The sequence below is a fragment of the Catharus ustulatus genome, chromosome 16 (assembly GCF_009819885.2).
Source record: "Catharus ustulatus isolate bCatUst1 chromosome 16, bCatUst1.pri.v2, whole genome shotgun sequence".
NCBI classification, from domain to species: Eukaryota; Metazoa; Chordata; class Aves; order Passeriformes; family Turdidae; genus Catharus; species Catharus ustulatus.
This window is the reverse complement of record NC_046236.1, coordinates 2,033,340-2,059,863: the sequence shown is the minus strand read 5'-3', so window position 1 is coordinate 2,059,863 and position 26,524 is coordinate 2,033,340. Positions and strand designations below refer to the sequence as shown.

General features: G+C 54.7%; 2 protein-coding genes across 5 annotated transcripts; one reads left to right on the top strand and one right to left on the bottom strand.

The window, feature by feature from the left end:
- Positions 1-405: 405 nt before the first annotated feature.
- LOC117004083 (glucagon receptor-like) lies at positions 406-6,478 on the top strand. Of its 2 annotated transcripts, none has more exons than XM_042779787.1 (13): positions 406-487; positions 1,165-1,289; positions 1,459-1,555; positions 1,840-1,947; positions 2,224-2,345; positions 2,443-2,549; positions 2,617-2,773; positions 3,228-3,387; positions 3,674-3,734; positions 3,936-4,005; positions 4,353-4,441; positions 4,570-4,708; positions 4,936-6,478. In XM_042779787.1, the coding sequence occupies exons 2-13, from the start codon at positions 1,221-1,223 to the stop codon at positions 5,116-5,118; spliced, it is 1,362 nt and encodes a 453-aa protein (XP_042635721.1). In that variant the 5' UTR covers positions 406-487; positions 1,165-1,220; the 3' UTR covers positions 5,119-6,478. The 2 variants fall into 2 exon arrangements, with proteins under 2 accessions (XP_042635721.1, XP_032930446.1); XM_033074555.2 differs by lacking the exon at positions 406-487 and having other exon boundaries at positions 983-1,289; positions 4,936-4,977; positions 5,103-6,478.
- Positions 6,479-7,137: 659 nt separating this feature from the next.
- On the bottom strand, positions 7,138-25,430 carry ANKS3 (ankyrin repeat and sterile alpha motif domain containing 3). 3 transcript variants are annotated; one of them, XM_033074174.1, is made up of 18 exons: positions 25,367-25,430; positions 21,111-21,211; positions 20,825-21,000; positions 18,818-19,016; positions 18,491-18,612; positions 17,759-17,840; positions 16,930-17,065; positions 16,469-16,627; positions 15,346-15,471; positions 14,786-14,901; positions 14,347-14,505; positions 13,764-13,888; positions 13,356-13,497; positions 12,643-12,815; positions 11,426-11,541; positions 10,426-10,509; positions 9,907-10,002; positions 7,138-9,630 (listed from the first exon to the last, which is right to left on the bottom strand). In XM_033074174.1, exons 3-17 carry the CDS (start codon positions 20,992-20,994, stop codon positions 9,920-9,922), a joined length of 1,992 nt encoding a protein of 663 aa, XP_032930065.1. In that variant the 5' UTR covers positions 20,995-21,000; positions 21,111-21,211; positions 25,367-25,430; the 3' UTR covers positions 7,138-9,630; positions 9,907-9,919. The 3 variants fall into 3 exon arrangements, 2 of the variants coding, with proteins under 2 accessions (XP_032930065.1, XP_032930064.1); XR_004419558.1 differs by lacking the exon at positions 7,138-9,630 and adding an exon at positions 11,623-11,789 and having other exon boundaries at positions 9,915-10,002; XM_033074173.1 differs by lacking the exons at positions 7,138-9,630; positions 9,907-10,002 and adding an exon at positions 11,623-11,789 and having other exon boundaries at positions 10,425-10,509.
- Positions 25,431-26,524: the final 1,094 nt, after the last annotated feature.

Sequence of the window (26,524 nt, the reverse complement as noted above, 5' to 3'; positions counted from 1 at the left end):
CTGCCCCCATGTGATGCAGCTGGGGACCCTCAGTGGGGCTGGATCTGGACCTGGTCCCGATCCCTGTGTGACTCAGTCGGATCCCGGCAGGGCTGGACCTGACCCCCATCCCTGTGTGATTCCCGGTGGGTCCGTGTTGGAGCTCCGCGGGCGCGGGGGCAGCGGCGCCGGGACCCTCCGAGTCTCCCCGGGCGTCCGGAGCCCCGGGAGGCGGTGCCACCCCCGTACTTCCCCCTAAGCCCCCCCAAAAATCTCCTCCCGTCGGGGCATGGCTCTGGCAGGAGGCGGCTCCGCCGCAGACGCCGCTCGGTCACCGCCGCGTTCACCTCGCGGAGCCGGGGCTGCCCGTGACACCGGGAATAGCGGGACCATTGGGAACAACGGGAACACCGGGGCTGCCAGAACCACCCGCGCTGCCGAGGCTGCCGGGAGCACCGCGAGTACCGGGAGCACCGGGACATCGGGATTGCCGCTCCCGCAGAGCCGGGTAAGCGGCGGAGCCCCGGGACCCCGCAGGCACCCAGCGGGACCGGCTGGGGACCCTCGTGGGGACGCTTGTGGGGGACAAAGCGGGAGGTCCGTCCTTGAGGGGGGAGCCGGGCTGGGGTGGTCCAGGCTGGAGCGATGGGGAACCCCGGGAGGACCGGGGAGCCTCGGGGGGACTGAGCTGCTCCTCCCCCCGAGCCCCTGCTGGGCTGGGAGGGGTCTCTGCCGCAGGATCGGGGCGGGACGTGATGGGGCACAGCCGGGATGGGGGTCCCAGCCTGCCTGGGGGTGGGGGCCCAGGGGACCCCAGAGAGGTCTCGCTGCCTCCTGTCTCTGCAGCCCCTTCCCGGGTCACCCAGGGTGCCAGTCACCTGCTGGGTGGCAGCAGTGGCACTGGGGTGTCCCGTCGCTGTCACGATGGCGTTTGCTCCACTCGGGGCTGGCAGCGGCGGGTAGAAGCTGACCAGGCTCATGCAAGACGTGTGAGCCATTTACACTTTGGCTGCTGTGCCTGGTGCTCCCCGATTTTTGGGTTCCATCAGGGGAGTGACCCGGGGCTGTGGCAGCCCAGGACGTGCCCAGGATCTCCTCTGCTGGCTTGGGAAGCACATCTGTGTCTCCACCGGGTGAGGGTGGCTGGCAGAGCCGAGCCGTCCCCGTTCCTCCACCTCTCACCAGGATCGCGGTCCCCGGCACTGGGGGCACTGGTCAGGCTGGGAGCAGCCGCGAGGGACATGCTTGGAGCTGGATCCCTGCGGAGCCTCGTCCAACTCGCCTGGATGTGCCTGTTCTCCTCCGTGCGGGTGAGGGCCGGGCTGGGGCCGGGGGGCAGCGGGGCTGGCACCGCCGGGCTCTGACCCCTGCGAGGCGGCTCCGCCCTGGGTTCCTGCCTAGCCCTGGGGTGTGCCAGCAGCTCGTGGGGGCAGTCGGGGCGCTGGGGCTGGAGGCTCTGACCCAGCTCTGGGCTTGCAGCACGGCGAGGCCAAGGTGCTGGAGAAGACCTTCGAGGAGTGGCTGCGGTACCGTGACGAGTGCCTGAGGAGGATGGCGAGCGAGCCCTACCCTGCAGGTACCCGGCCGTGCCCGGCTCAGGGGCACACAGAGCCAGGGCTGGGGTTTGTTCCTCCTCCTGCATCCTCTGCTCTGGTCACACGAAGGGTGACCACAGGGACCTTCATATCTCAGATGGGATATCCAGGGCTGGGATGTCCTGGGGGGCTGAGGCTGGTGTGGGGCACCCGGGCCCATTTCAGGGTGGCATCAGCCCCTTCAGAGGTGCTGGGATAGCAGGGCTTGATGCGTCTGTGCCACCAGCATCTGACCACTGGCTTTCCCTGTCCCTGCCCCTGGCAGGGCTGTTCTGTAACAGAACATTTGACATGTACGCCTGCTGGCCCGACGGAAGCCCCGGCACCACCGTCAACGTCTCCTGCCCCTTCTACCTGCCCTGGTTTGAGAAAGGTGAGGATTCCCTCCTGCCATCCCGGAGCTGGAAGCCAGGACTGAGCCGTTCTGGGAGTGGAGAGGCTCTCAGGGTTCCCCTCCCTTCGTCTGACAGGGGCAGAGGGACCCAAGAGTGGACCTGGGGTAGGGGAAATCCTGGGGCTCAGAGCAGAGCCAGCTTGTGCCCTGCCCATGCCTGCACTGGAACAGGGCACTGAACAGGGTCAGATCCATCATCCCAGGAGAGGGGCTTGGAGGAGCCTGCGGGACTGTGCTGGTGCTTCATGTCCACAGTGAAACACGGGCTGGTGAGCCGCAGGTGTGGCACCGACGGCCAGTGGGTGACAGTGAACGGTAGCCAGCCCTGGAGGGACTACTCCCAATGCGAGGATGAGCTGGAGGTCACTGCTGAGGAGGTGGGACCCTGGCTGGGACCCCGGGGATGGCCAGGGCACCCTGGCCGGGGGTGGCCATGCACCCACCTGGGCTCCCTGGCGCTGTGCTCCCCTGCAGGAAGGCGCCCGCCGGCTCATGGTGAGCTTCAAGGTGCTCTACACCGTGGGGTACTCGCTGTCACTGCTCACCCTCATCTCCGCCCTGCTCGTCCTCACCGTCTGCAGGTAGGACACGGCCCCGCCCCTGCTCCCTCCCCGCTGAGCCCGCCCTGCCTGAGCCCGGCTTCTGCAGGAACCTGCGCTGCACCAGGAATTACATCCACGCCAACCTGTTCGCCTCCTTCGGGCTGCGGGCCACCTCGGTGATGGTGAAGGACGCGCTGCTGGAGCGGCGCTGGGGTGTGGAGCTGGTGCAGGTGGCCGACTGGGAGGCTCTGCTGAGCCACGAGGCAAGTGCTGGGCTGGTGGCAGCGTGGGGACCCTCGTCCAGGGCAGGGCTGGGGGGGTGGGGAGGGTCGGTGCCCATGCAGCCCCAGACACCCGCTGGGTGAGTTCTTGGGGTGCCAGTGTTGCCCGTGCACCTGATGGATGGGGCTTGGAGTACCTGTGCATGATCCTGGGGTGCCCATCCACCCTCTGGACATGCTTTTGGGGTGTCTCTGCTGCCCATGACCCAGTGGGTGAACTCTTGGAACACCTGTGCACCTGCTGGGTGAGCTCTGGGCCCATGTGGCACCTGAGGGATGAGCCCTTGGTGCCACCCACACCCCTGATGGGTGAGGTCTGGGGGTGCCTGTGCAGCACCATATCCCAGGGGATGAGCTGTGGGTGCCTGGTGGCTGTGGGTGAGCTGTGGGGTGCCCCATGCGCACAGCCAGCCCCACGGTGCCTCTCCCGTGGCAGGCAGCGCTGGGGTGCCGTGCAGCGCAGGTGCTGATGCAGTACTGCATCCTGGCCAACCACTACTGGTTCCTGGTGGAAGCTGTCTACCTCTACAAGCTGCTCATCGGGGCTGTGTTCTCCGAGAAGAATTACTACAGGCTCTACCTCTACCTGGGCTGGGGTAGGGGCCACCCTGGCGCATGGCGGGGACAGGGACAGAGCCTGGTGTGGGGGACAGGGACAGAGCCTGGTGTGGGGGACGGGGACAGAGCCTGGTATGGGGGACAGGGACAGAGCCTGGTGTGGGGGACAGGGACAGTGCCTGGTGCGGGCACACCGCAGTCCCAACCATCCCAGGAGGGTGTGGGGTGGGGGCTCTGCCACCCCGGGTGTCCCCCCCAGTGCAGGGGTGGCTTCTCAGCTCAGGAGGGTGCTTGGTTTTACAGGGTTTGCTGTGTGACTTGCAGGGACCCCCGTGGTGTTCGTGGTGCCCTGGATGGTTGCCAAGTACCTGAAGGAGAATGCAGAGTGAGTAGGGAATGGAGGGATGGAGGCAGGGATGGATGGATGGATGGATGATGGATGGATGGATGGATGGATAGAGGGGGTCCTACTGGGATGCTCAGAGGCTGCTGGGGGTTCCTGAGCCCCTGGCTGGGGCTGGAAAGCTCTTGGAGCATCCTGCCCCAGCACAGGGTGATGGTGCTGCTCTCGGTGCCTCCCTGGCAGGTGCTGGGCTCTGAATGAGAACATGGCTTACTGGTGGATCATCCGCATCCCCATCCTGCTCGCCTCCCTGGTAGGGAACAGCTGCCAGCCCTGGGACTGTTTGGATAGCAGCAGCTCAGCCCCTGGGCAGGGCTGGGATCCCCAGGGAAGTTTCCAGCAGAGGCCAGGAGGGAGAGCTGGCCTGCAAGGAGCAGCCAGATACACAGGGGGTTCAGCAATTTGCTGGTTCTGGGGGTTCATGAAGGAGTCTGGGGTGCTGAAGCCCAGAGAAAGGGGCTGGGGTTGGCCCCTGCTGCTTCCTAGGCAGGATTTTGGGGTGGCAGGAGGGGAGGAAGGGCAGCACAGGGGGTGCCATCTCCTGCTGGGTGAGTGTCACAGCCAGGGCTGGGCTCTGTGTGCCCTGTCTCCCCCTCCCAGATCAACCTGCTCATCTTCATGCGGATCCTCAAGGTGATCCTGGCCAAGCTCCGGGCCAACCAGAAGGGCTACGCCGACTACAAACTGAGGTGGGCCGGGAGAGGGGCGGGACAGTCTGGGATAACACCACACTCCCTACCCCTCCCCACGCCTGTCCTCCCCTTTGTACATCCTGGGAGTTCTCTGGGAGTTTTACTGTCCCCTTGCTCTGCCCCAGACTGGCCAAAGCCACCCTGACCCTCATCCCCCTCTTCGGCATCCACGAGGTCGTTTTCATCTTCGCCACCGACGAGCAGACCACGGGCATCCTGCGCTACGTCAAGGTGTTCTTCACCCTCTTCCTCAACTCCTTCCAGGTGAGGTGCCAATGAAACGAGTCCTTGCTCTGGGCACACAGGGAGCAGAGATCAGGGGTCCCTCTCCTCCCTGTGCTGCAAGGGAACCACTCTCTGCCCCGGAGAGCGCGGTGCTGCCATGGGAACCTCACCCTAAACGCACCCAGAAGGGGCTTGGGGGGAGCCTAAGCCCATCCCAGCCCCAGGACAGGGACAGACCGGGGACTCACTCCTGGCTCTCCCTACAGGGCTTTCTGGTGGCTGTGCTGTACTGCTTTGCCAACAAGGAGGTAACGTCCCTGTCCCTGTCCTTGTCCCTGCCATGGCACCTTCTGCCCGGCCTCCCCACCCCATCCCGTGCCTGCAGGGAGGGCACAGCCAGGGACCAGCCCCTGCTCCCTCCCCTCCATGGCAGGTCAAGTCCGAGATGAAGAAGAAGTGGCAGCTCTGGAAGCTCGACCACCCGGTGCTCTGCTGTGCCCAGTGAGGTGATGACTGGCCAGGGCACTGGGGCTGCTGGCCACAATGGCCACAGGGCAGGTGGCTGCAGGAAGCTGTGCTGGGCAGTGCCCACTCGAGATGGCCAGGCTGGGACACTGGAGCCGCTGAAGGGCTGGGACACTGGAGCCGCTGATGGCCCTGCTGTGACACAAGAGGGAGGTGGCACCCCTGGCTCCTGCCAGGCAGGGCTGTCCCCTCAGCAGGGCCTCACCGGGGCTGTGTGGGCAGAACCTGCTGCCTCCTCCCACTGCCCAAGCATCAGCAGAACCTGGCAGTGTCCCCCAGGAGACCCCCACCCACCTGGGCACCCCTGGGATTGCAGCAGCCGTGGGGAGCCTGATCCTCAGCAGTGGGAATGGGAGCTGCTGTCCCAACCCTGCACCCGGGGCCACACCCTGTCCTCCCCTGGCTCCCAGCCCAGGACCATCTCAGCAGGACCCTGTCAGCTCCAGACACCCACAGCCACCCTGGAAAGCTTGTCACAGCGAGGGGCTGCTCCTGCAGCTCCTCCCCAGCACAGATCAGCAGCCCCCATGTCCTCCTCACTGCTCTCCAGCTGCATAAACCCCCTGGAGCCCCAAAAGCCCTTGGGAGTGAAGGATTTGAGAGCAGCAACTCACTGGGGCAGAGCCAACCTCCCCCAGCCCAGGTTCAGCATCCAGCCCAGCCTCCTCCTGCTTTGTGGAGGGAAAGCTGGATTTGTAGGTCTGGCAGGAGCTCAGGAACCATTCTGCTGGCCAAAGGCTAAAATCCTGGGAGTTGGCTTTCCAGCAGGGTGCCAAAAGGATCATCCTACCTTGGCCAAGCAGCCTGTGGAGCCCAGGAAACCCAGGAGTAAGGGAAGCAGCTGAGATGGCATGGTTTGAGCAGGGCTGCTCCTGTCCTGGCCCTGTGCTCTCCTGGAGGAGCCCAGAGCAGCTGGAAACACGCCCAGCCCCTCGCTCTGACCCCCAGGAGCAGCACAGACACTCTGCCAGAGCTTGTCCCCATCACCCTCCTTCCTTTGCCATGCACAAAAGTCGCCTCCAGGCCAGAGGAAGCAGCTGGGATGCTCCAGGAGATGCCTGCCCATGGACAGAGGAGGTTCTCCAGGTCCTGTCCCTTCCCTGAGGGGCTGGGAGGCTTCTCCCCATGCCCCACAAAGGGACTGCCTCAAGCACACAAAGCAAGGAGGCTGCACCAGGCTGGAGTCATAAAGGAACAATCCTGGATCAATGGAACCCCCACAAGACCATTTTACACATTAACTCTCTTTTCAGATGTAAATAAATATTTATTTTTCAGCAAGCAGAGCCTGCTGCTTCTGTCGGCTCCAGGGCAGGGAAACAGCTGGAGGAACAGACAGCTGACTAAGAATGGACTGGGTAGAAAGAAGCTTAAAGCATGGGCAGGGACACCTCCCACTGTCCCAGGCTGCTCCAAGCCCTGTCCAGCCTGGCCTTGGACACTGCCAGGGATCCAGGTGCCACAGCTTCTCTGGGCACCCTTTGCCAGGGCTCCCCACCCTCCCAGGGAACAATTCCTTCCCAATATCCCATCCATCCCTGCCCTCTGGCAGTGGGAAGCCATTCCCTGTGTCCTGTCCCTCCATCCCTTGTCCCCAGTCCCTCTCCACATCTCCTGGAACCCCTTCAGGCTGTGGAAGAGGCCCTGAGGTGTCCCTGGAGCCTTCTCTTCTCCAGGTGAAGAGAGGAGCCAGCTGAGCCTGGCTCTATAGCCCTTGGATTGGAAGATCTCTCTCCAGGACTCACCCAAGCAGCTCCCACTGGCTCCCCACATCACCCATGGAGGCAGTGCTGGGATGAGGCAGTCCCAAGCCCCTGAGCCTGCAAGCTCCTGGCAGAGTAGGCTGGAAAACCCTGTGTGCATTCCTGACTGTCCTGCAATAAATCAGGGAACTTATTAATTAATGATTGCCCAGCTCCTTCCAGAAAAACCCACACACCACACACAGGCATCCCAACTTTTATTCATTTATCCAAGTCAGCAAATGCTATTTTTTCTCAGACAGCTCACCCTAGGGTAGCAGCAGACTCCCACTGCCTGCACAGGAATGCTGCTTCACATCCTGCAGTTAAGTAATTGCCTCCTCAGGGATATTCTGTTGTAGAGGATCCCCTCCCTGCTGGCCCCTTGTGTGCTGTCACCCCTTGAAGTCTTTACACCTGGGCTCCTGCAGCAGCTGTTTGGGGACTTTTCCCTTCACACACACACACAACCAACTCTTCCCCCTTTTCCCAGGCACTCTAATCTATTGGATAGGTCATGTTAATCCCCCAAGCCCCCTTGATTCCAGCCTCAGACTTAGCAAAGCCAGCCCTAAATCCCTATAGCCACCTCCCAGCCACTGTTCTGCACAGCCCCTCGTTCTGAGGGCACTGCTGAGCCAGGGCTTCCTTGGCTCTCCAGGTGCCCCCAGGCCCTTCCTTTTTCCTTTGGATTTTTTTGGGGGCTTTGCCTTAAGTTCAAGGGAAACAGCACTATTTTTAGTGCTACTGCAGCCAGAGGCACTACCAAGGCTCAGGAGAGACCTTGGCACTCCCCTCCTTCCTCCAGTGACAGGGAATGTGGGACAAAGCCCTGAACACTTCTCTGCCCTCTGAGGAGTTTCCAGGGGTGCTGCATAAGGAGAACTCCCTCCACCTCATTCAAACTCTGCAGGGTAAAGCTCCTGCAGCCTCATCCTGCAGCTGGGTGCCCACATGTTCCATGGCATTTGCTCAAGATGAAAAAACAGTGCTTTGTGCTGGGCAGGAGGCAGCACCCAGAGGGGGGAACACTGCCAGGCACGTGGGGTCACAGCTGAGAGGGTACACCTGCCTGGTTTGGGACAGGGGATGGCCCCAGGAGCACAGACACCACTTGTCACCCCTGTCTAAAGAGACTCAAGCAGCTCATCAGAAGGGGTGACCAGCTGAAAAGAAGGAGCTGGATGAGTTTTTATATTTGGGATCTGTGCCCAAGGTCCAGAAACCAGAAGGAACACACAGTTCTATCCTCTTCCCAAAGGGACTTATCCTGATTCATCAAGGCCATTCCACACAGAGTTGAGATTTTGATTGTTGTGGTTTTACCCCCTTACAGGATTCAGGAATGAATGGGAGCACAGAGTCACTGGAAACCACTTTACACCAAGGTCCCTGACATCAGACTCCTCACCCACTCCCAGGGACAGGGCAGCCTCTGCCTGCACTGCTTGTCCTTGGCAGTGCCCACCCAGGAACACCCTGGCAGAACTATTTCCCACTATCCCAACACAAAGCCTGCACATCAAAGGCAGGCAGTGCTGAGGAGCAAAGCCTGGCACCACAGCTCCATCTGGGCTGTGGTTCCTTAGCCCACCTCCCATGGGGCACAGAGCTACCCCTGTTTCTGCTCTGCTGCCCTGGCATTCCCCTGCTTGCCAGAGGCATGGGAAGCTCAACAGTCCCAGCTCTTCCTTCTCTCTCCTGTCTTTCCAGGGAAACATCTGCATTGCTGGGATCTTGGCCCTGTCAAACCAGACCAATGATCTCTGCCATAAAGCACTGATCACAAAGCCAAGTTCTTGGGGATGGAGTAACAGTGATGTCCTGCTTCTGGCCAGGATAGGATTCATTTTTCCAGGGCCTATCCTTATACTTTTGTTATTACTGTTGTTGCTATTACTGTTCCTTATCTCACTGCTGTTTCCAGTGAAATGCTTTTATTTCTACCAGTGATCTTCATCTTTTGTGCCTCCAGTTCTCCTCTCCATCCCACCCTAGGGGAGGGGAGGAGGGGGAATGGGTGAGCTGGGAGTGTTTCAGTGAATGCCATTCCTAAATCACCAACATGATCACACCCAGCCCCTGAGGGCAGCAAGAACCCAAAGTGAACCGAGTGGGCTGGTTGGAGAAACAGCTTTGAAGCCCAGATCTGGGGTGGCAGTAGAGCAGACATTCCAACTAAGAACTGGGCTGTGCTTTGAGCTCCACTGCAGCTCAAACAGCCAAACATCAAACTCCACTCCCTTCACCCCACCACACAAACTGCCTTTTTTATGGTCTCAGATCCATTCTCTGGGCCAATCCCCATGGCACAGGAGGAGCCAGGGACACATTTCAGAGGCCCTAGCGAGCTTGGGATGCAGAAAAGAATAATGAATTGATTGCTGTGTACAACTGCCACCTTTCTACCACCACCCAGACCTGAACAACAAGGGCTGCAGGAAGCTTAAGGCAGATAAAATTTCCAGCCTTAGAGCTTCTCCTGCAAACCAAAACCTTTCAAACAAAGATCCTGGGAGCCTTGAGTCAGGCCTGCTTGTTGTCCTCGCTGTCCCTCATCCTCCCAGCTGTGTTCTCTGGTGGCCATGGCCTCCTCCATGTCCTGCCAGCTGCGGTGGCCCTCGGCACAGCCCCGTGCTCCCTGTCCCAGGCACACTCAGCTTCCGGGTGGAACAGTCACCCGACGTCGTAATCCTGCAGCCACCAGGAGAGAGGGGACAGTCACTCTCTGCTGGGACAGAGGGACAAGGGGACTAAGGATTTTCCAAAGGGAAAACAAAGGGAGAGCCAAGCAGAGGGCACACAAGGATGAATCAGAGCTCAGGTCTGGTGTGTGGGCTCTGAGTGAGCTCTGGGCACTGGCAGGGAGGGATGGGGTCCCCTCAGTGTCACAGCCTGGCACTGGCAGGGAGGGGCAGTGTCCCCTCAGTGTCACAGCCTGGCACTGGCAGGGCAGTTGTTCCCACTCACCCTTCTGGCTTGGTTATGGCTTTGGCCAGCTCTGCCCGCTCTGCCCCAGGGCTTGGAGCCTTTGGAGGTTTTGAGTCACAGTTTGCAGAGCTTTTCCTGAGGACAAACCAAAGGGAAAAAGCAGCATTAGGAAGGGGCCAGGAAGCTGCACTCAGTCACTGCTGTGCTGCTTCCTGCTCTGAAAACAGGGGTGTCTCTACTCTCTGCAAGTTGCTAGGACACTTTCCTGTCACCAGGAGAACAGGACACAGGATTAGGGAACTACTTCCCCAGCAGCTCTCAGCACTGAGCAGGAGATGCAGGGACCACCCCCCACCTCTCAGTCTGGATCTGTCACCAGGGGATGATTCAGAGCCCAAGATCTGCGGCAAGAACAACTCCAGAGCCTGGAGACTTCCCTGAAGCAGCAGGGACTGTGAGGTCTCTCCCAACAACCACTCCAAACCACCAAACCCCACCCAGCCATGCCTCCCCCAGCACAACAGTCCCTCCACATGCCCAGAGTCTTTCCCACCTTACCCATCTCTCCCACACACTCCTCCAGCACAGCTGACAGCTCAGGCAAGCTCAGGGACTTCAGGGAAGGCGGCCACCCTTCCAGCACTGCAAGGACAGGGACACAGTTAATCCATCTGCAGCTCTCTGGGACAGAGCACACAAGGGGCTGGTGTTGCTGGGAAGCTTCCCCAGCCACAGGGATTCCAGTTAGGGGTTCTGACTCGCAGAGGAAGAGAGCTGGAGCTGCCTGTGCCAAACTGAGGAGTTTTCTGGCAATTCTACCACTTTGGAATTTATGTTTTTAGACTAGCTGGATTGTTTATTAAGAGAATCTCAAAGAGATTAAGTGTATTGGACAGGCATCAGCAGGATCTCTACTTGTCTCACTTCTAAGATGCAGGCAGCAAAGAACAGGTCACTAGGAACATGTCACAGGCAGCAAGATCAGAGAATCTCAGAATCATGGAATGGTTTGGGTTGCAAAGGACTCTAAAGTTCATCCCATTCCACCCCCTGTCATGGACAGGGACACCTTTCACTAGACCAGATTGCTCCAGCTTCCCTTCAGCCTGGCCTTGAGTGCTTCAATGGATCATTCACCAACTCCTAGGGATAGGGAACTACTGGGTCAGGTCTGTCCAGTCACAGAGGTTTGCCCCACGGATCCAACAGCAAAATCCCCCAAATTGGGTTGGGGAGCCAACTACATCTGTTCAGACCCTGCTCCAGTGCACAGGGTGGTAACAAACCCAAGGTGCAGGTCCCTGAAGCAGAGCTGTCACTGGGACCTGTGCTACAGATCAGCATTTTTAGCAACAAACACCTGCCAGACCCCAAACTGCTGAGAAACTCTGCAAATTCCACTCCAAATGCTCTGAGAGCTTTAAACGCTTCTCCTGAGTGAGAATTAAACTCACTCTGAGAGTCTGCTCATCGATTCCCAAATGACTCCCAGCAAGGAAAGACAAGCAGGGGCTTTGCCCTGGTGCTCACTCCCTCCTGCAGCTGGAGCTGCTCTCACCTGGGCGCTCCCCAGGCCGCCGGCTCTCCCCAGTGCCGCGCTGATCCCGCGTGTCCGGCGCTGCTTCGCCCGCGCGCTCCAGGGCCAGCCGGGACGCCAGCTCTGCCTGGCAGCTCCTGCCAAAGCACACCAGAGGCATCAGCAGCACACAGGGACACGCTGGGAGGGACACTGCACACTCCTACAGCCTGCAGTACCTGCGTGGGGCAGTGCCTCTAAGGCCCTGGGTACAGCCTGCTCCTTTCTGCTTGCCGGGAAGAGGAAGTGGTGCCTCAGCCCAAGCTCAGGGCGCTGGCACTGCTCAGCTCCCAGCCACTGCTCCCCATCTGCAGCCACAGTCAGCTCTGCCCCGGGCACAGAGGAGCTGTGGGGGGACAAGACAAGGAGGAGCTGGGGTGAGCAGCAAGAAGCCCAAGCCAGGGGCTGTGCCTGCTCTGTGTGACAATCAGGCCCAATCCAAGGTTTCTAATGGGCAAAGGAAATGACCTCAGGACAGCCAGGATCTCAGGCTGTCATCACCATCCCACCAATGGTCAGAGCATGGCAGGGCCCTTCTACAGCAGCCTCAGCTCTTCAGTCAGGGTGAAAAGCCAGGCTCTGCCCCTTGCACTGGGAATATTGCTCTGCTGAGCTTCTGGATCACCCTTCAGCTCATTCTGGCTTGGCAGCAAGCAGACCCCACTCCCTTGGGCTAGGATCCATGAGCAGCAGGATTTAGGCCACTTTCAGGGATGTCCCTGTTGTATTGCTGGGCAGAACAAGGCCCATGACAGGAGTCCAACTGGGGCACAGAGAAAAGTACCATAAAGGCAGTAAAAGGAGTATCAGGAAGTTATTCAGATCATTCTGCCAGTTGTCACAGAGTTGTAAAAAAAGTTCTTCACTTGAGAGTCACTGCACATCCTTTGATAGGGTATGGGGTAAGAACTCCTTTTCGGATTCACCTGATCACCAAGTTTTACCCTGGGCACTGGGTAAGCACAGCCTCAGTCTTTTGGTTGCTTCTGGTTGAAACATGAGCACCCAGCACCCCTAAAAAAGCCACTCCCAGCTCATGCATCTGATTCAAGCTTCACATGTGCTCCCGTGGCTGTGGCACGATCCAAATGTACTCAGGTGCCAGGTGAGCTCTCCTGCCTTACCCTGAGCATCACCTGTGAGGCTGCCAGTGAGACTCCAAATCCCATTTCCCAGCAGTCTCAGTGGGAGTGACTTACATGATCTGATCCAGCAGGACTCCAGCATCTTTGGTGATGGCCTGAGCCTCTCCCAGCTGGCACTGGATGGCATTCCAGGTCTCATCCCGCTCCATCAAACAGCTCTCAGCCACCGCACGCAGCTTCTGCTCCTGGCACACCTGGCCCTTCATCACCTGCACCTCTTCACATCTCTGCAGCAGAGCACACTGGGGATCAGCCTGGGAGCACTGAACATCTGACACCTGCTGCTCTCAAGTCCCTGCTATTTAATGCCTTAAGCAACCAGAATTTTTCCTTTGCAACGGGAAAGGAAGCTGGATGGGGCTTGTACACTGAGTACAGGTTCTATCCACACTAAGCCCAGCCCCACAGTTACAATTCCCCCTTTCTCTCTGTTTACAAAGTTACTTGTGAGTCCAAATTTCCCCAAACCAACACAAGTCCGTACACTGATGGCTACAGAACTTCATAAAAATGACACTGCTAGGAAAGAAGAGGGATTTGATTCCTGTCCCTGGCTCCTAGAGTTCTCAGTTGGATGGGAAGCAGACACAAAGCAGCACAAAGGATGAGGAGTGGGTAAGTTGAACCTGTGGTGTACTTGACACCAAGCGTGTCCACTACAAGTTGTGGCTTGAGGTGAAGGAAAAACCATCAGAAGCACAACAAAAACACAGCAATGATCACTTCCTGCAGGGTGCAGGGCCCTGAGGAGCTCACAGCAGCCTCACCTTGTGCAGCTGGATGGCCAATTCCTGCATCTCTGCCTCCAGCCGATCAGCATAGGCCAACTCCAGCGCGTCGCTGGGCGGGCGGGCACTGCTGTGCCAGCGCGCGATGGCAGACGTCATCTTCCTCTTGGGGCCAAACAGCCTGGGGGGATGGAACCAACAGGGGTCAAACCCTGCACCACCAGTCCCTGAGCCAAACATGAGCATGCCATGAGCACCTCTGCAGCATCCTGGTCTCTCCAAGGCAGCTCCAGAAGCAGGAGCGTGTTACAGCCAAGGACATCAAGTGGGGATGTCAAGTTGTGTGGGAGGCAGCCAGAGGAGAGCAGCACTGCCCAGCTGAACCTTCCTGGCCAGGCTGGCCATGGTTTGGAGGGGAGAGCTGGGAAGGACAGGACAGACACTCACGTGATGCCGATTTCCTTCAGGTCGCTCTCTGTGAGGGTCAGGAAAATCCGGAGGTCCACGTCTTGCTCCTCAAACACCTGCAGGTACTTCAGGCACCCGATCTCCTCGAGGAATGTTGCCAGATCCTGCAGCCCCAACAAAACACACTTATTTACACCCTCACAACAAAAGCATCATCATTCCTCCTAATCATGAATATCTGCTTCTTGGTGTTGTTGTAACACCCTTCTGGGTTCCAGCAGCAACCACAACTTCCCGTGGTTCCCTGCCATTCTCCACAATCACACACCAGGACTGGCTCTGCTGCAGCCATGACCTCTTCTAACAAGTGCAGAGCAGAATGACACAGAACCAGCTACCCCAGCCCACCCCATTGCCAGGTTTGATAGCCCACCCACAGTCCTGAAGGATCTAGGACATTCCCCCAAGCAAGCAGCAGCACCTCAGCAAACAGCTCCTCTACAAGAAATTGCCATTTCACAAGCATTTAAGTTTGGGCAGAGATTTGGAATTCAAGGTGACCTTGGAAAAGCCTCCCATGCCTGGTGCAGTGACAGAGCCTGCAGGACAAGTCTGTGGTTACCTGGGGCCCTGTGTAGGCTGGGGGCTCAGGAAGGACCAGGTGCTGGCTGCAGCCCCCAGCCTTCCCCAGGCAATGGCTGTCACTGTTGCTGCAGCGGCTCTTGCCCTTAAAGCTCTTGGCTTGTTTCCGACTCGGGGGGCTGGTGGCATGGTCAGAGTCCTAGAAATGAAAAAAAACACCCACAGAATGGAAAGGATGATTGTGCAGAGCTGTCAGGATCAGGGGGCTAACAAGTGCAGACCCCTCCAAGACCTAAAGGCCCTTTTGTACTGCAGCCCCAGAGCTGTCTTGACCCATGTGAGCTGTGAGTAACCTCCAACCTCTTCCCCTTCCTTGGTTTTCCTGTCCCTGGAACAGCATTCCCTCACCCAGCCTGGTCCTACAGTCACCCAAGGGAGAAAGCACTGCCCAAGCTGAAGGCAGAGAAAGGAAAATCTACCTCATTGCTTTCCAAGGAGCCTTCACTGCTGACTCCTGGGATCCTAACTAGGCATTCACTGCTGCTGCTGCTGCTCCTGATGGTTCCCAAGCTGTTGCTGGACAAAGCACTATCCTCTGGAAAGGAACAGGAACAAAATGTTGACGCACAATTTCATTATATTCTGGTTTTGTTACACAATTACCAGCAAAACTTCCTGGAGGTGTAAAGGAAGGAGATATCCAGAGCAAGGCTTCATGTGCAGCACTCAGGATACAAGATAATCCTGAGGCAGAGATTTCACAACTGATCCCCAGCACTCATCTCTCCCCAAGTCTGTTTGCCACCAGAGATACTTCTGGAAACAGCCATGCTCTGTCTCCTTCCCACCCTCCTTCAGATTATTTATACAAATTGATGAAATTACCACACTGAGCTTTATCTTCTGTAGCTAAACCATCCCAGCCTTCCCTCAGGAGAGACACTCCAATCTCAGCATCTTCGTGGGAAAGGAAGCCAAGGGCTGGACTCAGCCCCAGGTGTGCACTGCAAGCTGGCCCATTTCTGAGACAGTGACTTACCCCTGCTGCTGCTGCTCTCCACATCCAGCTCATTGATGGGGGAGGTGACATCCCTGTTCCTGATGACACCTGACTCACAGCTGCCATCGCTGCTGAAGGTGACATAGCCCTGAGGGGGCACCTGCTCTGTGTGCAACACAAGGGAGAACAGAGATTAGCATGCAAGTTAATCAGGGAGGCTCCTGCAGAAAATGCACTTCTGGATCTGAAAATAACCAAAACGAGACTGTGCTCCCAACTGCCAAGTTCCATTCTAAAAAGCACAGAGAGCACCTGGGAAATGCAGTTCCTGCACATGTACTTCATTTACATGCTTACATTGAAAGAAAACCAGAGAAAACACCTCACAGCAGAGATGGATGTACAGCAGCTTCCAGCACCTCCTTCTCTTCATACCCAAATCATGATGGGGAGAAGCAGCTGCTTAGGAGAGCAGCCATGCACACCCTGCAGAACCAACTCCCAGCTGTGCTAAAACACCAGGAGCATCCCACTGGCATTTAAGCTGACAGTATCATCCCAACACAGCCTGGGGGATAACACAGACTTAAGAGAATGAATTGGGCTTTGAACATGCTTTCAAGTCCATAGTCTTGGTAATTCCAGGCAACCAGTCTGAGCAATACCTATGACAGACAGCAAAACAAACCTCCTAGCACTGCATCCAGGATGTTAGAACTGGGATCATCTTTCTCTTGGTCTACTGCAAAGGTTTTGCAATTTCATTTTTAGAAGTATTTCAAGCATCAGGGAAGGCAAAACTCACAAGTTCACTTCCATGATCAATGATTTCTTGGCCCTGTGAGCACTGCCAGAAGGGCTCTCAAACTTTTGAGCCTGTCTCAAAAAAGGGTAAACTGAATTGTTCTCAAGAGTCAAGGGAACAGTAATTGAAGTGAGAGCAGAAAAGTATCCCATTCCAATATCCAGCCTTGACAAAAGAGTTCAGGGGGTTTTCCTTCTAACCCAGACACTGGATAGTGAACACCTTCATACACAAAGCTATCTTTGTTCTGTATGAACCACACATGAATCCCAAGCAAATTAAAAATGGATAGCAGGAACAGCTGCAGTGCATTTGATGTCTCAGAGGACTGTCCCTCAGGCTCCTAACTCTCCTCACCATAGGAAGACTGCTTCCTTCCTCCAATCCCAACTGCTGTGATCTTGGCCAAGGCCTGGGGCCCCTCATGGATGCTGGGACCCTTGGTTCGACGAGCAGGTCTCTGTCTCTGGGGAGCAGAACATGATTCATCTGAAGAACTCAGCTCCTCATAGTTGCCTGCAGTTCAAACACATGTTGTTAGCAGCACAGGAAGTCATTTGCCTGCTTTACTTGCTACTGTCCTATAAATGCAGTGGAAAGAAAAAGGGAAATGTTAGAGAGTGAGAGTGAAACAGCTAACCTAGGTCAGAAGGGGGCCAGCAGACAAGAGCTGTTGGATTCATGCCTCTTCCATCCTCAGAAATGCTGGAATTTCCAGGCTAGATCAGGTAGCACTATTCCATCTACACAGTACAACGTACTTCAAACACCTTACTTCAGGTTCCATCTTAGAATGAAGAAGGTCAAACATCTGTTACCTGGGCCTCTGCAGAAGACCTTGGGCACTGGGGCTGCATGCAAATCTATCAGCCCCACAATCTTGGTGTGGCCATACTTCATGGCCAGGGTCCGTGCTGTGGCTCCAGTGTTATCTCTGACATCTGCCCTCACTCCCTGCAGAAAAAATACCTGTTTAAGTGTTTAAGAAAAAATACCTGTTTAATGGCAGAGTGTAAAAATGTATGTGTATTAAAAAAAAATCCCCAACATTGTCTTAGCTCCTCCATCAGCAATACAGGCTCACCTTTGACAGAAAGTTCAAGCTGCAGTAATGCCCTGAGTGCCCTTCTAGTTCTCTCCAGTCCCCAGTCCCTGAATGCCAAATAGCCCAGGGCTCTTGTGCATTGCCACTGGGAACTGGTTTGTTTGATCTGAAGTGTTTTGTATTGCTGCCTCCTCCTGGCAGTAGGCTGGATCAGCCAAATGGGATTAAAACCAAACTGTGTAAGAGCCCTGCATGCTCATGAGCCTTTGGATGCAGATGCCCACTAGCCTGAGCATGCAAGCCTGCAAACACAATAGAAAAGTTACAGGTTCAGTTGTTTTCTAATTCAGTCATTATTCAGTTAAATCTGGGCAGTCAGACCTCACCCCAATTCCTGCAAGGCCAGTGTAAAATCATGGTACCAGCCTGCAGAAAGCAGATACTTTGAAAACAGTCCCAGAAGTCTGGGACTTAAGAAGTGACTGCTATCAAGGAGCAACCATAACACTGTCAAAAAAAGCATGGTGTCAAATTTGTGGTAGTTCCTCTGAGGGCTGGAACCAGAGACCCTCAGCTACACAGAGAACTGTCAGGACACTTACATGATTGAGAAGGTATTGAACAATTATCTCATGGCCAGAGGCAGCTGCTTCCATCAGAGGTGTGTATCCGTACATTGGTTCCCTGGAGAGAGAACACACACGTGGACTGGTATAACCACAGCTGAACTGTGCTGCTGTGTTGCCATTTCCTAATAGGGCATTTCCACCCCTCAACCTTTGCTGATCACAGACTCTACAGTGTATTGTTCTGTTGTAGAACTCCCTGTAGAGATTCTAAATTGGCTGCACAGCAACAGATTACTCTTCCAGCTGCAGATCTGCCCAAATCAGTTTTGCAGGAGCTAATAAAGCAAGAACCTCTTGTCTTCAGGCAATTCCATGTGCATAAATGCGTGGTGGCCCCCAAGGCATGGCACTGGAATGCAGGGCACACTTCAAAAACCAATCTGAACTCTTGAGTATATAAAATAATCAATAGAGAGACTTATGAAGTGCATTTGAGTACAGAAGGTGTCAGTGTTTAGCTGATAATTAAACAAGCAGTAAATCTAATTTCCCTTGATCTCAGTTTAATAAACAGTGACAGCATGGGCAGACTTCAATTCAGTTTGCAGGTCACCTGTCCCCATATTAGCTGTGCCACACATCCTAAGGTACTGAGGGAAGACAAAAGCAGGTGTCTGTTGGAGTGTGCTCCTCTGCCACCTGTTGCTTTCATACTGAATGACAAATGACAATGAAATTACAATGAAATGACAGATTCCTCCTTACTTGCAGTTGGCATTTGCCCCGTTCTCCAGTAAGAACTTGACCATCTGCTGGTGCCCAGCGCTGGTGCAGTGGAACAAGGCAGTCCAGCCATGAATGTCCTTCATCTCCAGCTCTGCCCCTTGCTGCAAGAGAACCACAATACTCCTTACTGCATCTGCTCTGCTCAGGCTTTCAGCCACTGCCCCTTTATGCTGGGACACCAGGAGTTCAAATTAAACCTCAGTACTAAGCAGAACTCAGAACACAAAGTAGCAGCTTGTGGATAATCCCACCCCCAGCATTTAAACCATGTGCTGTGGCTTTCCCTGGTTTTTATGGGATACACACCTGCAGAAGGAAGTAAGCAACACTCTCATTGCCACAGCTGGAGGCCAGCATGAGGGGAGTCTGCCCTTCTGGGGTGGGCATGTTCACGTTCACTCCTGCTTCCAGCAGCAGGTGCACGATGTTGTCGTGGCCGATGTAGGAAGCGTACATCAGTGGGGTCCAGCCCCCACAGTTCCTCTGGTTCAAATCCAGGTCTCCACTAAGGAACAGAGGAAAGAAGTCACATGAACTACTGTGCTGGAGCTGTGCACCACAGCTGGCTTCTGCAAACTCTTGTAATCATCCAGCACTGAAGCCTGCATGGGAATTTCTACCAGCTCCAGCACAACCTCCCCCAGACTGCAGAATCACAGAATGGTTTGGGGTAGAAGGGACCTTAAAGCCACCTCAGTCCACCCTTCCTGCCATGGGATCCCAGAAAACTGGGGTTTTTGAGCTTTCTGTGCTTTCTGGCACTGATCCCCTGGAGAACACTGATTTTGAGCTGAGGCCTTGGAGAAGGCTTCTAAATTTGAGTGATGAAGTTAAAATCACAGGTGTGTAGTGAAATAAAAGTGTGTGTGTGCGAGGATTTTGGGTGGTGTCTCTTTCAGTATTCACCTTCCTTTTTCTTCATAAATTCCAACTAATAGTTTCTAGTTAAACAGTTAATGTCACACTAGAAGTCATAAAAATTAAATTAAGTTCAACTATAAGTGTTAATTTTCTGTTAAACTGTTTAACTTTAAAATACCTTGTAACAGCTAAATTCTCCATTTTTCCTTGCTTCTATCAAGTGGCTACAAGTACTACTAAACACTCTATACTTTTTAATAAAATTTAACAAACAGCCAAACATAAACACAAGAAATTCCATTTCCTTCATGCATTTTTTAAGCCAACTCTAAATAAAAGCAAAAAAACCCTAAACCAATTAATTAAGTGGTACAAACCCACCACTATTACTGTAATTTCACCATTATAAGCCGCACCTGATTATAAGACGCACATTACAATACAGAGTGTGATAAAAGGTATCTGTTCTATCACCATCTGTTGAGGTTGGGGGCAGTGATCCTGATCTCTGTGGGAGATGTTCTGCTAATGGGCCATCCATTGAAACCAGGCAGGGCATTGTTCTTTATCTTTTCACAACACATCCTTCCTCCAGCCAGTCATTTTCTGCTCATGGCCATTGAGTCCCACTGTGGGACTGATAAAATTACTGCATCCCATTGGGAGTTGCTCCAGCCAGGGGGAAGAGCCCAACATTTCTTACCAAAATAAAAACAGAGGTTTTGGGACACTGAGGGAGCCCCTTTCTCCACTGGACTCCAGAGGAAAACTGGATTTCTCCACATCACCACTGGACCTCCAGAGGGAAACTGCACCTTGTACAGGAGCACTGCTCCAACTGAGCCACATCTGTCACTGCAGGAGGATGCAGCCACCATTTAATGGGACTGCCACCAACACCCTGCCTGACAGGGTGTCAGGTTGTACTCTGACTTTGTCAGGGTTTGGAGTTTGTTTCTTTGCAGTACTGTATTTCTATTTTAATTTCCCCAGTAAAGAACTGTTATTCCTAATTCCCATATTTTTGCCTAAAAGCCCCTTGGATTTCAAAATTATAATAATTTGGAGGGAGGGGGTTTACATTCTCCATTTCAAAGAGAAGCTCCTGCCTTTCTCAGCAGACACCTGTCCTCCAAACTAAAACTGCAACTTTTCGTTCTTTGTCCATATATAAGCCGCACTTCTGGGTTCAGACCAAATTTTAGTCAAAATGGTGCAGCTTATAATCGTGAAATTACTGTACATGGTAATAGTAATGGGGGGGGTGGATACACCTCCCACTAAAACACTGAGGAGGTAATTTATATCTGCAGATTTACCCCTGGAAACTTTGCGCCAAGAACCCTTTGGGATTCCCAGTGATGTGTCCCAGCTGCCCTGAGCAGCGTGGCACTGGTGACACCACACGTGCAGCAGGTGGCACCCAGCTGTGCCCTCCCCAGCCCCTCTCACCGCTGGATGCACTCCTGCACCACTTGGCACTGGCCCACGGAGGAGGCGGTGTGCAGGTCCAGGGGCACGTCCAGCTCCTCCCGGCACAGCACAGGCCCCAGCCCGTGCCACATGGACAGGCTGCGGCTCAGCAGCTCCGACTCGCTGGCCTCGTCGCTCAGCTCCGACATCCCGCCCTGAGGAGGCAAACAGAGCACAGCACTCACTGCTGAGCCCTGCTTTCCATGGAATTCCAGCTCCAAGGAAGGTGAGGCCAGCTCGGATGGGTGGGGTTTCAAATTCTTACCTCAACTTTGATTGACTCCTCAGCCCGAAGCAATAACTGTTGCTGAGAAGATTTTGCTGGAAGTTTTCTCTTGCTGCAGGGAACTCTGAGATTCCAATACACTGCAAAAATAAAAGGCAATAATGCTAAACCCCACATCTTTCAAATCCCATTTTAAGATTGCAGAAGCAATGGTTTTATTTCCTCCCTGCCTAATCCAAACAAGCCTAAGGCAGCTTTGAATAACCTTGGCAAGAGAAGACTAAACATCCATTTAAGAGGTGAAGGTAGGCTTAGTGTTATACAAAAGGATGTAATTCTTGCTCTGCATCTTTTATAATGCAGGGAGAAAATTAAGAATTCATGTGTCAGACATTCCTGGTCTTGTCCATCTGTCTTGCATTACAGGACGGCCCGATTAAATTAAGACACAGTCATTAATAGTGACAACTGCCTGCTGCTCCCAGAAACACTCTGTCACCTGAACAGGGGGCACCCTCCAACGCCATCAGGTTTAAGCAGATTGTTTCTACCATTTATTGTTTCAGCCCTTCAGAGGCAGCCCAGTGAATCCTGGCAAATGCTGAAAGGGAGCAGCAGCACACCTTCCTATTCATTACCCAAGCACAACCCCCTCCTGCAGACACAACTTCATTACACAGCTCCTCCAGCTCCAGGACTGCCTGAAAGGTTTATCCCAGCCCCAGCCTTAGGGAGCAATTGCAGACTAATCATTTGAACCTCTCACAGGAGAGTGCTGTTGTCTGGCACTCCATGAAGAGCTGCTCAGCACAGCTGCAGCTCCAGGACACAGAATCCAGCCCCCAGCACAGAATCCCAGAGTGCTTTGGGTTGGAAGGGACCACTGGGTGTCATCTCACCCAACCTCCCTGCTCAAGCAGGGTCCTCTGAGCACATTACACAGGCTGTGTCCAGGTGGGCTCTGAATGCCTTCAGGGAAGGAGATTCACAGCCTCCCTGGGCAGCTTGTTCCAGGTAATCCCATGGGAATTGCTTTCCCCTCCCTGTAGTCTCACTGCCCACCACACAGCCCTCCTGGGCTTTGCCTACACAGGCTAAGCCAACATCAATCTTTCTTCTTCCTGGTAACTTCTCATCAGTTTAATTCCTTTGGTTCATTCTGGGGTCAGGCAAATGGCAACTGTGGCACTGGTGAGGAACAGAAGAGCAGGAACAGGCTTTTCAGCAGCAGTTGCTCCTGATTCCCTCAGCTGTAACATTTCAAGACCATACTCCTGTTTTCTGAGCAACTGGGAGTCTTCAGCCTTGCAAGCATACTTTTCTTATAAGAAAACATCTTTAATTCCTCCTACCTCTTCACTCCCCACCTGGATCCTTTTTTATCACCTTCCTTTTCTTCTTCTACAGATTTGCTTTTTGATTTTTATGTTTTTTAAAGCTGAGATTTCCCCTCAGACAGCACTTTAGCAGCTTGTCAGCTCTGCAAGGACCTGAGGACAACTGCTCACAATCTCCAGGACAACAAGAGTGATCAGAGCCCTCAGGACTGAAATGAAAAGACCTGAATGAAACAAAATTGGGATTGTCTGTGGAAAGAGAAGGAGACTGGAGGGGATATGTGACACAAGCAGTAATACATAATAATCCATCATGCCAAAGAACACCAGGATGGTTTGGGCTGGAAGGGCCCATCCTGTCCCTGCCATGAGGACACCTTCCACTATCCCACACTGCTCCAAGCCCCATCTGACCTGGCCTTAGACACTCCCAGGGATGGGGGAGCCACCACAAAACCTAAGAAGCTCAAGTCATAGCATGGAACATTTTAGATAAAGCCCACAAAAATCCCTGTCAAAGCAAACACAAGAGCACTAAGGGACATTGGGTTACTAAGAATAAATTTGACAAAAACTTCCTGAACATTCACAGGCTGTTCCCCAGTTTTGGGGCAGAGTGACCAAGTTCACATTTGGTACAGACCTCCTTCAGCTCTGCTGTCCTGCTTTCAGCTGGGACAGAGTTCTCTGTCTCCCCAGCAGCTGGCACAAGCTGTTTTGGATTCAGGAGGAGAAGAATGCTGATAACACACTGAAGTGCTTACCCTAAAGCAAGGACTTCCCAGTTTCCCAAGCTCTGCTAGCAAGGAGGTGCCCAAGAAGCTGGGGGCAGCTGAGCCAAACTGGCCAGAGGGATATGCCATTCCTCAGATCATTACTCATTCCTCAGTATATGAACTGGCTAGGAGGGACCAATCATAGCTTGGACATGGGATGGGAATCAGCAGGTGCTGAGCAACCATCTTGCTTTTGAGTTTCTTTTGGGTTTAGCTTCTCAATATAATTATTATTATCATTATTTTTTACTTTGCTTCAATAATTAAATTGTTCTTACCTCAAGCCATGAGTTTTTTTTACTTTCTTTTCTGATTCTCCTTCCCATCCCACAGGGATGGAGCAAGGAAAAGCAGCAGCCTGGTACTTTTTTTTTTTTGTAACCAGCTGGGGTCAAGCCATGGCACTGGTGAGGCTGCTGTTATTGTTATTATTATTAAATTTAGTCCATCAGCACTCAGCTATTTATCAGGGTCAGAGCTCTGCAGTGCTGGGGCACAGAGCAGGCAGCAAACCCCTGCAAACTGCCCTGGACTTGGAGTTTGCTGTTTGAGCAAACCAGAAGGCAGAGAAAAAATAAACTTAGTATGAAAACTGAAGCAAAAAAAGCATCTTAGAGCTACACTACAATAAATGGCAGGTGATCTGAGAAGCAACCAGCCTCCAACACAGAACAAATCCAACCCTGCCCATTAATCACCCTCAGCAGGCCCTGCTCAGCTCCAGGCTCTGCTCCATTCACTCTCTCACATCCCCTCTCACAAGCACAGGTGACACCCACAGGTGTCCTTCTCTCCCAAAACAGGGACAACCAAGCAGCACAAGCATGGAGGTTGCTGGAAGATCCAACTGACCCAGCAAATTGACAAGAGAGAGTCATGGAATATTCTGAGTGGGAAGGGACCCCAGGGATCATCCAGTCTCACTCCTGCCCCTACACAGACACCCCAACAATCCCACCCTGAGCATCCCTGAGATCCCTGCCCAGACACTCCTGGAGCTCTGGCAGCCTCAGGGCTGTGCCCATTCCCTGGAGAGCCTGGGCAGTGCCCAGCACCCTCTGGGGAAGAACCTTTCCCTGAGATCCAACCTAAACCTCCCCTCACCCAGCTCCAGCCCTTCCCTGTCCCAGGGAGCAGAGATTGGAGCTGCAGCCCCTGCTGAACAATCTTCTCCAGCTGAACAATCCAAGTGCCCTCAGCTGCTCCTCAGACCCTTCCCCATGTCCATGTCCCTCCTTTGGACACTCCCCAACAGCTTTAGATCCTTCCTAGGTTGCCCCTAGGACTTGAGGTTATGCTCTGCCACCTGTGCAGAACAGGAACACACTCCCCTTCTGCTCCTGACTTAGTTCTATCTCCACTAAATCCAGCAACAACTCATTGGAGGGAGTAAAAAAAGCCTCTTTACTTAAGCACCTCTTTTGAGGTGCAATTGCTGCCAGCTCAGCCACAACAACAGGAACCATGAACATCTCGTTTTTGCATTGTATCATCCACTGACTGACTCAGCTGGCACAAATCACAGCTGCAGAAACCACAGCAGGTTCCTGAGGTGGGTGAGAGAGAACATTCCTGGACCCACAACACTCGAGTTCAATCCTACTCAGTCTGTTAAAAATACACAAAGTACACCAAGCTCCTCTTTTTTTAATGCTTGGACTCTGTGATCTTAAAGGTCCTTTCCAAGTTGAGTGATTCCACCATGAGTCTGTCACTCTCAGGCACATTAAAGCACATCAAACAACCTCAGAAAAACGAGACAAGAGGCACAAAAGCACTCGAGCAGCCACATTAGGGAGCACATTTCTCCCTACCCGCCAAGGCAGCCGGACACGGCACCCGCAAGGCTCGGCCCGCGCACGCTCCGCTCACACCAAACGCACCTGAGGCGGGCCCAGCGGCCGCCCTGCAGCTGTTACCGAACATGTCACAGCGAAACGGCCCCGGGGGCGCCACCCCCGCACCTGCCCCCCGCGCGGCCCTGCTGCCAACGCGGCCTCAGCACCGCAGACCTCAGCGAGCCGGTAGGAACCGCTGCGGCCACGGGCCCACCGAGCACAGGGAGTGCCCAGGAGCCAGCCCCAGAGGTGCGTGCTACCGTTCCGTACAGTACTGTACTGTACTGTACTGTACTGTACTGTACTGTACTGCCCTGCCCTGCCCTGCCCGTCCCGTCCCTCACCTGCACCCCGGTGAGCGCCGCCGCTGCCGCCGGAACTAGTCCCGCCCCGCAAGGCATGCCGGGAGTACCCCGCCCTCCCGGGCGGCGAACTACAACACCCAAGAGCCCCCGCGGCACCGGGCCAATGGGAGGAGCCCGTGTGAGGGGCGGGGCGGAGCGCAGCCAATGGGGGTAGGGCTGGCGGCGGGCGGTTGTAGCGAGCAGCCCCCGAGGACTCGGCCCCGCAGCGCTGTCCCCGGCCCTGCGCTCATCCCAGTGCTGCCGGTTCGCTGTGCCCGCGGTCCGGCCCGGCCCGGCGCTGAGCAGGGCGGTGGGCGCCGTGAGTGAGGGCAGGGGAGCGGGGCTGGGGGCGCGGGAGCCGCGTTGCCATGGGGACGGTGCGCATGCGCCGCGGCCGCCATGGCGGGGCTGTGAGCGGGGTGCCTCAGGCGAGCCCCGGCCGTGTCTCGGTGCTGGGACCGGGGCTGCGGGGGCTCAGCCCCCAAGCCAAGCTCTGTCTCCCACCATCACCAGTATCCCCAGTGCTTCTCCCTCCCAGCAAACGTCAGTTCTGGGGAACACGCAGAAGGGTTTCAAGTCTCGATCTCATGGAGTCCTTAAGGCTGGAAAAGACCTCCAAGATTATCAAGTCCAACCCAAGCTCTACAGAAAGTGCCTGTTGTGCTGCTGCTACCCAGTGTTTGTTTTGGACACATAGCACTGTGTGCTCTCACAGAGGATGCTGCATTAGCTGACAAGTCAGATCCAGTGTCCATCCATAAGTGTGGCATATTTATCTCGGAATTTGGCACACTGAGCCATACTAGGCAGTTTGTTTTATCCCCATGGGGCTCCTGTGACCCTTGGCAGGCTCTGCTCAGTGTCAGAGCACAGTGCTCCAGCCATGAGGATTTCCCTCTTTTTTACCTAAGTGAAATTCAGGGTTGTCCACAAACAACAAAACCACCATAGATGTGGCCTATAAAGTATCTACAGAGGCAGTTTGCAAGTTACAAACCTCCCAGGGAGTAAGTTGAGTTTAACTTCACATTTTGAGGAGTGTTACTGGCCAGTGCAGATGGCAGTGCCAGTGTGATCCCTTGAACAGTTATTTCAGTCCTGAACAACACAGTCACCAGCCTCTGATCCCTGTGGGTCCTTGTGGGTCTCTTCCAACCC

Coding starts and splice junctions, on each gene's coding strand:
- LOC117004083 (XM_042779787.1), top strand. CDS start 1,221: ATGCTTGGAGCTGGATCCCTGCGGAGCCTCGTCCAACTCGCCTGGATG. Junction 2,550..2,616: donor CTCGTCCTCACCGTCTGCAG/GTAGGACACGGC, acceptor CGGCTTCTGCAG/GAACCTGCGCTGCACCAGGA. Junction 4,442..4,569: donor TACGCCGACTACAAACTGAG/GTGGGCCGGGAG, acceptor GCTCTGCCCCAG/ACTGGCCAAAGCCACCCTGA.
- ANKS3 (XM_033074173.1), bottom strand. CDS start 20,994: ATGTCGGAGCTGAGCGACGAGGCCAGCGAGTCGGAGCTGCTGAGCCGC. Junction 14,506..14,785: donor GCTCCTTGGAAAGCAATGAG/GTAGATTTTCCT, acceptor TTTCATTTCTAG/GACTCTGACCATGCCACCAG. Junction 13,889..14,346: donor CAGCCTACACAGGGCCCCAG/GTAACCACAGAC, acceptor TTGGGGCTGCAG/GATCTGGCAACATTCCTCGA.